We start from the raw sequence: 13,924 nt of genomic DNA on the forward strand, positions 1-13,924 counted from the left end.
GAACTACCAGAGTTATCACTATTCCTGATTTCCATCTGTAAAGATAACAAAACCTGCATGTTATGTGCATAAAAACTGGCACTTTAACCAGTGGATCCAGATGTAAATCCACACATATATAGACACATATATGGACTTTTTGATACAGAAGCCAGAAATACACACTGGAGAAAAGAACAACACCCTCAACAAATGGTGCTGACCTAACCCAATGCCAGCATGTAGAAGAAGGCAAATAGGTTCATATCCATCACCCTGCACAAAACTCAAGTGCAAGTGGATCAAAGACCGCAACACAAAACCAGATACACTGAACATGATAGAAGAGAAAGTAAGGAATTGCTTTGAACACATTGACACAGGAGGCAATTTCCTAAGTAGAACACTTGTAATAGGCACTAAGGTCAACAGTTACTAAATGGGACTTCATGTATAGAAAAGGGTCTGTAAGCAAAGGACACTGTCAATAGCACAATACAGTAGCCTAAAGAATGGAAAAGATTTTCACCAGCTCTACATCTGGTCGAGGGCTAATATCCAAAATATACAATATATATAGCTCAATAAAAACAAGTTTTTAGGGCTGGAGAGATGACTCAAAGGTTAAGAGCACTGCCTGCTCTTCCAAAGGTCCTGAATTCAATTCCTAGCAACTACATGGTGGCTCACAACCATCTGTAATGAGATCTGTTGTCCCTTGAGGAAGAGATCTGATCAGTCATCCTCATCAACTTAGACCATGAAACCCATTATGGACAAGTTCAACAGAACCGCAGTGTATGGGCTGCCCATGCAAGCCTCAGCATTGCTGGAGAATAAATTTCAAATTTCAGTCTGTGCTACATAATAAGACCACATCTCAGGTGGCCTTATTATTAAAAAAAACATTTTTTTAAAAATGGGGTACAGATCTGAATAGAGAATTATCAATAAAGTAATATAAAAATGTAAACCCAGTGAAGGACTGGGCTTTACTTATTGTTTAATGGGAATTTGCTAAGAGTTCTATCTATTGGTAGGAGTCATGACTCACAATCTTCACAAATATAGAGTTCTGTCAGGCCACGTATCCAGTCAAGGAAATGACGGAAACGCTGTGATCTGAGAAAGCCTGTTTCCCTAAGGGTTTGGGGAGTCGATGGAGAAGAATAATTGATAGAATGGTTACTACTCCACTATGACAGTTTATGCTACAAAAAAGACAGGGTCCTTGAGCCATCACCTGTGCACATTGTATTAATCTAGAAAAATGTGAGGGCTAGTCTTGGTTATCCACTGGACCATATCAGGAATGAGCTATAATCCAGAAATGGAGGGTACACTTCTGATCTGGATCTTGAGGCAAGAAGACAACATACCTTTGGTTTGTCTCTTGAGGCTGACGGTTGATACACACCTTTAATTCAGATCTTGAGGCTGGAAGAAACACCTTTATTCTGGGCCACACCTTCTGCTGGAAACCTGGCACGGCCATCTCCTATGGAAATTGTGAAAGTCATTTAGAAACGAAACCATTGTTTTATTTAACAAATTCTTATAAGGTTATGAATGCAAATATTACAAAGGTTGAATATCAGCTACAATGGTTCCTAAGTCAGGCTTAGGCTAATTTGCAAGTAATAGGACTGACCACCAATAGCTAACAACACTCTGATCAAAGCCTGAGGAGTTACCTTCACTGATTCAGATAGTATCTCAAACATGTTGAAACCTCAAATTGTTGCCAGCCTGAGAACTGGCTGCTTTATTATGCTTGCCTAAGCTGAAATGTTCTGTAAAATTCTAGGAATAGGGATATGTATTGTTGATAATCTACTCTGTCTGTGCCTAACCTGTAACCGTGGGCATGCTAGTAACGTAGGCCTGAAACAGAATGCTGTGATCTGTGTCTCTTGAGAAATCATGAATGACTTTAAAATCGGTATAAATAAGAAAGTTTCTGATTGCTAGTCAGTCTGGGTTACAAAGTCTGGGTGTCGGACTCAATGCTCCCCTTGCCTGATCCTTCTTCCATCCTCTCTGGGACCTGTTCACTGTTGGTGCTGGCTGCCAGCAGAAGCCTATATAAAGACAAGGGAAGAAGGAATGGGATGTGTCTGTTCTTTGCCAGCTTGCCCTCCGCTTGTTAGCACATCCATCTCTTCACCGGCATTGAAGTTTACTTCTTTGGGATTCCAGCATATACAGAAGGCCAGCTGAGACACCCAGCCTCATAGGTGTGAGTAACTACTAGATTTTTGTACTTTCCATCCAAAAGTAGAGTGCAGCATGTAAGTCATTCCAAAAAATTATATATATTTCAGAACTAGCATAGTAGTACTGGAAAGCATTACCCAGCAGGGATGAGAGCTTCCCTTTAGTTGCAGAAAGAGTCTCCCCCTTTCCCCTTTCCCCATAAAAACAAAATAAAATAGGTAAATCTAATGTGGGTGTGAGTGACATTATAATTCTGGAGATTATCTTAGTTTTGAAAGAATTATTTCATGGCTCTGGAAGCAATAGCTGGCAAGGTAAGTTCCCAAAGATAAATTGTTTGGTGTGTCTGCATCATCATTAGAGACTGCCCGTGTGGGGCTCTTTCTTGGTAGTCTTTGAGATCCAGAGGTTTGGGGGTATATACTCTAGCGAATGGAGGCTTTCTTCATGATCATGGTCAAAAAGCAAAACAAAAAGACAACAACAACAAAACCCACCTTTTTTGAAATTCAGGGGTTTCTTTTCATATCTCTGAATTCTTAGTTAAGGACCCCTAGTATGTGTGTCTATTTTATACATCCATTGAATACTAGTAGTCCCTTGTTGGTATGTTTTAATTATATTGACAAAAGAGGGATACACTTAGACATGAAGTGTGAGAAAGTCATGAACTTTCCTTTACCTCAACCGTAATCTTTACTGGGTTTCCTATCAAGCGCCACATGTGTTTCCTGTGCTTGAACCTACTAGGGAGCTGTTTCTACCCAGAAAACCTGCTGTTTTCCTTTGGGGGAAAAAGATTGGAATGGAATGAGCAAACTTTTTTTTTTTTTTAATTTATTTATTTATTAAGGATTTCTGCCTCGTCCCCACAACCGCTTCCCATTTCCCTCCCCCTCCCCCGATCAATTCCCCCTCCCTCATCTGCTCGAAGAGCAATCAGGGTTCCCTGACCTGTGGGAAGCCCAAGGACTGCCCACCTCTATCCAGGTCTCGTAAGGTGAGCATCCAAACTGCCTAGGCACCCACAAAGCCAGTACGTGCAGTAGGATCAAAAACCCACTGCAATTGTTCTTGAATTCTCAAAGACAATGGGGATGTTCTATTGGGATCTCACCAAGGCCAGCTGGCCTAGGTCTGAAAAAGCATGGGATAAATCCGGACTAGCTGAACATAGAGGACAATGAGGAATACTGGAATGAGCAAACTTAAGGCTCCATCTTTATGGAAAGAGCAGGCGGCGAATACTGGGTGTTCGAGGCAGTGAGTGAGTGCATTCCAAATCCCAGAGTGTGTCGTCTTACAATGCAGGGAAATCCCGAAATGGAACAGGTTCATTCCACACGGGGCGGATAATATGTTAGAGCTTTTGCTTTAAAATTTGTTTTGTTGTTTATTTTTGCTTCCTTACTTGATTTGGTTTTCCGAGACAGCTTTTCTCTGGTACCATGTTTTTGGGGTTTTTTTGTTTTTTGTTTTTGTTTGTTTGTTTGTTTGTTGTTTTTTTGTTTTTTGGTTTTTGGTTTTTTTGTTTTGTTTTGTTTTTCGAGACAGGGTTTCTCTGTGGTTTTTGGAGCCTGTCCTGGAACTAGCTCTTGTAGACCAGGCTGGTCTCGAACTCAGAGATCCGGCTGCCTCTGCCTTCCAAGGGCTGGGATTAAAGGTGTGCGCCACCACCGCCCAGCTCTCTGGTACTATGTATGGTCTGTCCGGGAACTAGTTCTCTGGACCAGGCTAGCCTGCACTTACAGATCCCGAATAGAAATGCCTGCACCATGCCGGGCTTTTTTATTTCGTTTTGGGTCAGGATCTTACCATGTAGCCCTGAATGGCTTTGAATTCACAGAAGCTCGCGTTCTTCTGAGAGAGCGAGCAGTCAGGTCTTGCAGCTGAGCTTTCCTAAATTGTTTTGATAATTTTCGCGGACTGAGTACAGTTCGCCAATCAGGGACCATATTACTAAAAGACGCCGAACTGTCCAATCAGGGGCGCGGATGGTTGCAGCGTCCCGGAAGTCATTTTTTACGCTTCGTTTACTATTTGAGGGGAGCGGGGGGGATCCTTGTGATCTGGACCACTTTGTGTTCCGCTGACTCCAATCCTCTTTGAGAAGACACCTAGGCACGTCAGAAATGGTGAGTGTGCCTGGGGCGCTGGAATCTTGGGGACAGTTGGGTTTTGCGTCGCCAGTACCTGGAGTCTTCCCGGGCGCTGTGCAGTCCAGTGGAAGGCGGAGTCTGGCTCAACAATGCCTATGCCTACCTATGCGTGCAGTGTGCACCCCACGGAAACCTTGAGCCCCGAGTGCCCCAGTTTTCTGTTCTGGTGAAGCTGCTTCCCCGCAATCTCCAGCACTCTTGGGTTAGTCCTTGTCATGGACCTTCGCCTACTCAGACCTTGCGACGCTGGCGGGTTGGAAATGCTGAGCCCGAACTGTAGGGACCTGGGGGGTCTGTGCAGTTTCCCTTCGCTTGTGCTTCTGTTTGCTTTGATTTAGGTTTTATGCATTATCACCTCGGATATCATTTCTGTCTCCTCCCATGCCCTCCCCTCCGTCATCTGGTCTGCCTCAGAATTGTTTCCCATGCCTCCTGGTGGTTGAGAAGTTTCCCACAGAACTGTCTCTCCTTAACACCTTATTCAATATGGTTTTTGGATTTTTGCCTTCGGTTTTCTTGTTTTGTTTTTCTTTAGTATTTTTAATTTTATTCTAGATTTATGCGTTTTGTTTTGTGTGTGCGCTTCCCTGCCTATATGTTTGTGTACCACTCGCATGCTTGGTGGTGCCTTTGGTTCTCACGGAACTGGAGTGACAGCTGGTTGTGAACCACTTTGTGGGTGCTAGGAACTGAATCCAGGTCCTCTGCAAGAGCAACAAGTGCTCTTTACCACTGAGTCATCTCTCTAGCCCCCATGTTTTGCTTTAGTTTCACAAAATTATAACGTGCAAGGCATTTTTTCTTGTTTTCCTGACTGAGGTTGTCCAAAGTTACCAGTCTGAAGAAAGATAAATTTCAATTTGCTTCATGTGTTGTTTGTAGTGATTCTTTATTATATATTTTCATTTTATTGAAAACAGTTTCTATTCTTAGACAGCATATTCTGATTATTGTTTCCCTTCCCTCTTATTCTCCCAGTTTCTTTCTATTTGTCCTCCCCTCTGGGTCTACTCCCTTTCTGTCTCTCATTAGACAATAACAAGTTTATAAGAGATAGTGGCCAAACATGACAAAATAAAATATAATGAGGTAAAACAGAAAACATCAGAACAAGGTTGGACAAGGCAACCTCATGGAGAAAAAGAGACCCACAAGTTCACATGTTCGGGTGTCCCATAAGAGTACTAAACTGAAAGCTATAATATATACCCAGAGGACCTGGTTCAGATCCATGTAGGCCCCTAGGCTTGCTGCTTCAGTCTGTGGATTCACATAGGCCTTGTTTAGTTCATTCGGAGGGCACAGAGATGTTAAGAGTGGAAATGCCATCTTGGTATGTTTTTCCACTGATCCTTCCCTGTGTCTTTTAATTAGTTTAGGTTTGAAGACCATTTTATTGTATGCTAAAATGGCTACAACAACTTGCTTTTTAGGTCATTCACTTAGAATATCTTTTTTTCCAATCCTTTTCCCTGAGGTGATACCTGTGCTTGGTATTGAGGTATGTTTCTTGGATGCAACAGAAGGATGGATCCTGTTTTCGCAACCATTTTGTTAGTCTGTGTATTTTCTTTTTTGCTGTTGTTGATTTTTATTGAGCTCTACATTTTTCTCTGCTCCCCTCCCTGTGTCTCCCCTCCCCCTTCAACCCTCTCCCAAGGTCCTCATGCTCCCAATTTACTCAGGAGATCTTGTCTTTTTCTACTTCCCATGTAGATTAGATCTATGTATGTCTCTCTTAGTGTCTTCATTGTTGTCTAGGTTCTCTGTGATTTTGATTTGTAGGCTGGTTTTCTTTGCTTTATGTTTAAAAACTACCTATGAGTGAGTACATGTGATAATTGTCTTTCTGTGTCTGGGTTACCTCACTCAAAATAATGTTTTCTAGTTCCATCTATTTTCCTGCAGATTTCAAGATGTTATTTTTTCCACTGTGTAGTAAGTACTCCATTGTGTAAATGTACCACATTTTCCTTATCCATTCTTCAGTCAAGGGACATTTGGGCTGTTTCCAGGTTCTGGCTATGACAAACAATGCTGCTATGAACATAGTTGAGCACATGTCCTTGTGGCATGATTGAGCATCCTTTGGATATATACCCAAAAGTGGTATTACTGGGTCTTGAGGAAGGTTGTTTTCTAATTTTCTGAGAAATCACCACACTGACGTCCAAAGGGGCTGTACCAGCTTGCATTCCCACCAACAGTACAGAAGTGTTCTCCTTTTCCCACAACCTTTCCAGCATAAGTTGTCATCAGTGTTTTTGATCTTGGCCATTCTTAGAGGCATAAGATGGATTCTCTGAGTTGTTTTGGTTTGCATTTCTCTGATGAATAAGGATGTTGAACATTTCCTTAAGTGTCTTTCAGCCATTTTAGATTTCTCTTTTGAGAGTTCTCTCTTTAGCTCTGTACTCCATTTTTTTTATTGGATTATTTGTTCTTTTGATGACCAATTTCTTGAGTTCTTTATATATTTTGGAGATCAGATTTCTGTCTGATGTGGGGTTGGTGAAGATCTTTTCTCATTCTGTAGGCTGTCATTTTGTCTTGTTGACAATGTCTTTTGCTTTACAGAAGCTTTTCAGTTTCAGGAGGTCCCATTTATTAATTTTTTTCTCTCAGTGTCTGTGCTGCTGGGGTTATATTTAGGAAGGGGTCTCCTGTGCCAATGTGTTCAAGCGTACTTCCCACTTTCTCTTCTATGAGGTTCAGTGTGGCTGGCTTTATGTTGAGGTCTGATCCATCTGGACTTGAGTTTTATGCATGGTGATAGATATGGGTCTATTTTCACTCTTCTACATGTTGAAATCCAGTTATGCCAGCACCATTTGTTAAAAATGCTTTCTTTTTTCCATTTGATATTTTTTGATTCTTTGTCAAAAATCAGGTGTTCTAAAGTGTGTGAATTAATATCCAGGCCTTTGATTCAGCTTCATTGGTCCTCCTGTCTGTTTTTATGCCAATACCAGGCTGTTTGCAGTACCGTAGCTCTGTAGTATCGTTTGAAGTCAGGGATTGTGATGCCTGACTGGCAGGCAAATAGTAACTGAGACAGTGGATCTTCTTGTATTAGATAAGTAATCAAGATAGCCTCCCACACGTATTCTTCAGTTAATCCTATTTAAAGGATCACTTAGAGGTATCTTCAGAAACATATATGCTAGATGATTCTGTATCTTGTCAGCCTGTCAGGTAAAGCTAACCATCCTAATATATGCACTCTTAGGAGCTAGTGACCTCTGAGGATGTTGCTGTGAACTTCACTGTAGAAGAGTGGGCATTGTTGGATTCTACTCAAAAGAAGCTCTACAGTGCTGTGATGGAAGAAACATTTTTAAACCTGATCTTCGTAGGTAAAAAAAAACAAAAAAAAACAAAAAAAAAAAACGTGCTTGTTAGGAATATTTTCTAACACAAGTTCTGTCAAGGCAAAAATCCCAATCATGCTGAATCAAAACAAACTGGGGGGAGGGGCGGGGGCAAGACGTGACCACATGTTAACTTTCCAGGGAGCAGTTTAAATAGGCTAGGGAAGTGGTCCTGACCTCCTCTGGGGAGGGGCCAAGGTTTGGTGGCCTATCTTGACCCTCCTCGGCCCTCCTCAGCAAGGTGTCAAGGTGCAAGGGGCACAGGGGCGGGGCCTCCAAAGGTGGAGGCCAAAATTTACAGTGCTCCCATTGCTTATTCAGTTAGAGTGCAACTGTTTTCTGCTTATGTGTGTAGTGTTGTGATTTGGATTCTTGAAGGGAATATGTGGTAAATTTAGTATGAATACCCATGTCATAAAAGCTAGATTGTAATAATTTTTTATGTTCAATATGAATGTCATAAAGTATTCTGAATTTTCTTCCAGAGAAAGCACTAGAAGAAAATATTGAAGAGGACTACAAAGATCTCAGCAGAAATACAAGGTAATTTATATTCAATGGACAAGAGTTTATGTCAAATATTTGGGAATCATAAACCAACTGAGATCCTGCCAAATGCTCCAAGTAAACCTAAGTGAAAAATGATCCTACACAAATTCCTGTAACAGAGCATTGATTTACCATTCAATATCTGAGTATCCCATCTATGTAATCTATTAATATCATAAATACATCAGGGACATTAAGCTCTGAAGGAGCTTTTCTGGTGGCTTATTACACAAAACTTACCTTCATATCCAAAAGTATTTACTTTTTTTACGTATATTATTCTGTCCTTTCTTATTAGAACTGTCATTTATTTTCTCTCTTTTGCTGTGACAAAAAAAAAAAAACCCACACAACTCAGAGGTAGAGCTCATTTTGACTTACACTTCCTTGTCACAGCCTAATCATAGAAGAATGTCAAGGCAGGAGCCCAAACATGGCAAGAATCTGGATGCAGGAACTGAAGCAGAGGTGATGGAGAAATTCTATTCATTGGTGTGCTCCTCATCCATTACTTAGCTTCTGGCCCACACCTCTAGGGGGACAATACCCACAGTGGACTGGGGCACTCTACCTCAATCAGTGATCAAGAAAATGCCCACACAGATAGACCTAAATGTCAACTTGATAAAGGCATTTTCTCCATTCAGTTTCTCTCTTCTCGGATGTGTGTCCTAGTTCGTGTAATGTTGAACAAAACTAAGTCGCAGGCATCTTTCCTATACATCTCGTGCACTTCTGCCGTGGGCACACTACCCAGCATTGGCAGAGGCCTCCTTTACCAATCAGGAAGGTGAAAATCCACAGGCTTGTTTACAGGCCAAGCTGATTGAGCCATTTTCTCCATTGAGGGTTTCTATTCTCAGATGACCCTAGATGAATCTAGTTGATAACCAACCAAAACGGGCTGAGTATTTAGAATGCCACAGTGTTTCAGCATTTTATGTGATTGTTATTATTGTCTTCCAACAATAGAACTTTTGCCTCCATATTCACTTTTTTTATGCCATTCATTTACTTTATGTGTTCATGTGTATGGTTTCTTGCATGACAAAAACATTTGTAGAAGGCAGAAGAGAGAAAGAGATCCTTTAGATCAAGAGTAACAGGAACTTGTGAGCCCTCCACGTGAATGCTGATCATGAAAATCCGATCCGCTGGAAGACTATATAAATAGTCAACCCTCTACTTCTTTGCACATGACAGGATCTCTACATGCGGCCTATATTGTCCTTAACATTGATGGCATTCTTTAGTTGCCCCTGAGATAGTATAGTATAGTATAGTTACAGTGGTTCACACACACAGTCTCAGATATTTCCCTTGGCCACACTAATGTTTTTCTCGTTTTTTGCAGAACTCTGGTGATTGAGAAAGACTGTGGATATGAATGCAATAGTGAGTGTGATAAGAACCAGAAACCTATTACAGAGACTATCATCAATAAAGACGTGCACCCAGGAGTAAGAGTTCATCAAAGTCCATTGCATGTAAAAAACATCATTTGTCATTCATCCTCACATGGGTATCTCAGAGAACAACCTAGAGGGATACGATCTGTATGTAAGGAAGCTATGGCAAAAGATTTTATACATCAGAAACATTGGAAACTTATTAGTCATTCTGAATCACTTCTGGAACTGGAAACTTCTCCTAAGGAGAAACCCTGCAAAAATCAACAATGTAATGAGACTTGTAGGAGTCTCTGTTTTGATCAGCCTCAGGAGAGAGCTCACACTGGAGATAAACTCAATGAGAATGACTTAACAAGATGCACATATGGCCAGAATGATGAAGGAATCAATAAAGAAGGGAGACCATTTGTATGTAAACTCTGTGAAGAATCAGTCATTCATTCCAGTAACCTTATCAGCCATGAAAAAAGTCATATTGGAGAGAAAAGGTACATTTGTAGTCAGTGTGGCAAAACATTTAGTTATGCAAAATGTTTTGAAAACCATGAAGTAACTCACAGTAGAGAGAAGCCTTGTGCTTGTAAACATTTTGGAAAAGCCTTCACACAATACAGTTATCATAACAATAATGAAAGCAGTCATATTGGAAAGAATCCCTATGCATGTAGACATTGTGGGAAAGCCTTCACCAGTTCCTCTTACCGAAACATTCATGAAAGAATTCACACTGGAGAAAGGCCTTATGCATGTAACTATTGTGGAAAAGCTTTCACCAGTTCTGCTTATTGTAATATTCATGAAAGAATTCACAGTGGAGAAAAGCCTTATGTCTGTAAGCATTGTGGAAAAGCGTTCAGTGACCTAAGTCGCCGTAGCAGACATGAACGGAGTCACACTGGAGAGAATCCTTATGCATGTAAGTTTTGTGGGAAAGCCTTCAGTGACTCCAGTCGTCGTAACAGGCATGAAAGGATTCACACAGGAGAGAAGCCTTATACATGTAAGTATTGTGGGAAAACTTTCACTAATTTTAGTTCATGTAAAGGTCATGAAAGAGTTCACACTGGAGAGAAGCCTTATGTGTGTAAGCATTGCGGAAAAGCGTTTACCCGCTCCAATCAACTGCACGCTCATGAAAGAGTTCACACTGGAGAGAAGCCTTATGCATGTAAACATTGTGGGAAAACCTTCAAAACTTCTACTTGTCGAAACTTGCATGAAAAAATTCACACTGGAGAGAAAGACTTTGTCTGTAAAACATGTGGGAAACTGTTCATTCAGTCTAGTGATCTTAACAAGCACGAAAGAGTTCACTCCAAAGACAAGCCCTATGCATGTACGCATTGTGGAAAATCCTTCAGTGACTCCAGTAGTCGTTACAGACATGAAAGGCGTCACACGTGAGAAAAGCCTTATGTGTGGAAGCCTTGTTGAAAAACCAATTTCAGTTTGTGTAAGACTTCTGAAAGACTCCATACTAGAGAGAAGCCTCATGATGTGAGCATTGTGGAAAAGCCTTCACCCACTACAGTCATCTGAACATTCATGAAATGATTTACACTAGAGACAAGCCTAACTCATGGAACCATTGTGGAAAAACTTTCAACACTTCTGCTTGGTCTAACTTGCATGAAAAAATCACACTGGAGAGAAACCTCCTGTGTTTAAAACATGTGGGTTCATTTAGTCTAGTGATTTTAAAAGCCATGAAAGAGTTAACTCAAAAAACAGGCCTTATGCATGTAAGAATTGTCAAAAAGCCTTCAGCTGCTCTGGTCATCTTACCAGACATGAAATGCTTCACACTAGTTGGTAGCCTAATGCTGCTGCTTAGCACTGTGGATAACCTTCACTATTTCCACTTTGCCCAAGAGTAGTAATAACATTCACATTGGAGAGAAACCCTCTGTTCATAAACATTTGGAAAACGATTTCTTTGTTCTTACTTTATCAAATATAAACTATCTCACATTGGTGAGGAACCTTACCAATAGTAGCAGTGTGGGAAAGCCTTCACCACTTCCAGTTTCTGTAACCCTCATGTAAGAATTTACACAGGAAAGAGGTCTAATGCATGTATGCATTCAAATATTGTCAAAAGCGTTCATAAGTTTCTGTTTCCATGAAGTTCTAAGAATCTACCCTAGAGACAGATCTTACGTGTATAATCACATAATCCTTTAGCAGCCGCAGTTCTTATATTCATTTTTCCCCCCACTGGGGAAAGCTTTTATGTTTTTAACAAATGTGGGAAAAATGTTCACAGTTTTTAAAAACCCTATCCTCTTAAACAATCTGTTCCTGAATTTCCATGTTTCAGACCTATGGTCAAACCCAAAATGATCTCACAGTGAAAGCTGCAATGTGCAGACTTTGTGACAGTGCATTGGTCAAATTGCTTCCGTTGTGAGATATGGAAGAAGAATGTGATTGGAACATGAGATGTCTCAGCTAGTAATGGTTCTTGCCAGAAGATGCGATTATCTCAATTCCCTCATTGGATCTTGCATGGTGGAAATAGAGACCCAGTTCCTGAAAGTTGTCTCCTGAGAATCAAATGCATGCTTCCTAATGAACACAGAAAGAAAAATACAAATGAGTAAAGAATGATAGGTTCATAGCAGTAGAGGCATAACTGACAAATACAGTGTTTTAATGTGGAAAGATACAGATTGTGAGACCTGCAAAAGTGTAATGTTAATGCCCAATATTTTGCTATATATAGCATGCAAACCACTTGCATTATGAACAGTACCTGTATTTCGTTGTTGTTTTTGGTTTTTGGTTCTGTTTTTAACTGTGGCTATGGCAGTAGCTTTGAAAGCAGGTATAGTACTGGTGTGCTTGGGAACTTTGTTCTCATTGGTGGAACAGTTTGAGGACAATTAAACACTATGGCCTGTGGTGAACATCTGTCACTCTCAGCGAGTTTGAGATTTCAAGACAAGACACTCCTAGTCTACTCCCTCTGCCTCCTGATTGTATATTATCATGTGAGTCCTGCCATCAGGCCTTTACTCCTCCTGAAGAGATCCTGACACTCTGCAGCGTCAAGCCCATTGTAACACTTCCTTCTAAACGTTTTTCTACTAGTTGGAATTTATCAGAGCTATGAAAAGGAAATTCAGATATCCACCTTGGGGTTTAAAAAGAACCAAATCCAAGCACACGCCTTTAATCCCAGCACTTGAGAGGCAGAGGCAGGTGGATCTCTGTGAGTTTGACCTCAGCTTGGTCTACAAGAGCTAGTTCTAGGACAGGTTCCAAAGCTACAGAGAAACCCTGTCTCAAAAAACCAAAGGGGAAAAAAAAATATCCAGTAAGAAATTTTCATTGCAAAACTGAAAAATCTGAGTGTCATTTTAAATGAAATAACAGTTGTGAAACTTTTTCATATACTTAAATCTTAAGTCAATAATAAATGAAATACTTTCTGGCAGTTAGTCCAAAGGCTTTAGAAACAAACAGCTTGAAAGAAGTACATTCACATATTGAGCATTTTTATTATTGGCCCATTTCTATACAGGAGATTTACTTTGCATTATGTTTTCCTTAAGGCAAGGTATGGTTTTTGTGTTTACTTCAGTTTATCTCGTATCTAAAGATTTGGAGCTAGGATTTATCTTTCTGAGTCTGGCTTAGCACACGTTTTGTAGTTGATTCCATTTGCCAAATCATTTTCTGATTTAAGATTTTGTGTGTGTGTGTGCATGAATAGTATGCCATTGGTAATTGGGAGAGAGACTAGAGAGGAGAATAGCTGGATGTGATTGACAGGAAGGGGAAAATTTGAAAACCGTGGAGGAGGAGATTCTAGTTAGGGATAAAATGAATACAGCCAATACGGGAGAAGAATGAAGATCTAATGCCAATATTGTTTGGTAATGGTTAAGAAGTAGTTATTTTGGAGCCAGGGAGTGGTGGCGCACGCCTTTAATCCCAGTACTTGGGAGGCAGAGGCAGGCGGATCTCTGTGAGTTCGAGACCAGTCTGGTCTGCAAGAGCTAGTTCCAGGACAGGCTCCAAAGCTACATAGAAACCTTGTCTCGAAAAACCAAAAATAAAACAATAATACGCCTTTAATCCCAGCACTCGGGAGGCAGAGGCAGGCAGATCTCTGTGAGTTCGAGGCCAGTCTGGTCTACAAGAGCTAGTTCCAGGACAGGCTCCAAAACCACAGAGAAACCCTGTCTCGAAAAACCAAAAAAAAAAAAAAAAGTAATTATTTTGTATATAT

The 13,924-nt window shown here is 40.7% G+C and overlaps 1 protein-coding gene across 1 annotated transcript; it reads left to right on the top strand.

The window, feature by feature from the left end:
- The first annotated feature begins 4,234 nt into the window (after window positions 1-4,234).
- LOC121432456 (zinc finger protein 14-like) lies at window positions 4,235-13,701 on the top strand. The gene is made up of 4 exons (XM_041630448.1): window positions 4,235-4,331; window positions 7,585-7,711; window positions 8,212-8,269; window positions 9,630-13,701. The coding sequence occupies exons 1-4, from the start codon at window positions 4,329-4,331 to the stop codon at window positions 11,089-11,091; spliced, it is 1,650 nt and encodes a 549-aa protein (XP_041486382.1). The 5' UTR covers window positions 4,235-4,328; the 3' UTR covers window positions 11,092-13,701.
- Window positions 13,702-13,924: the final 223 nt, after the last annotated feature.

This window comes from Microtus oregoni, unplaced genomic scaffold (assembly GCF_018167655.1).
Source record: "Microtus oregoni isolate MIOR12 unplaced genomic scaffold, Mior012 000034F_ref0000314, whole genome shotgun sequence".
NCBI lineage: Eukaryota > Metazoa > Chordata > Mammalia > Rodentia > Cricetidae > Microtus > Microtus oregoni.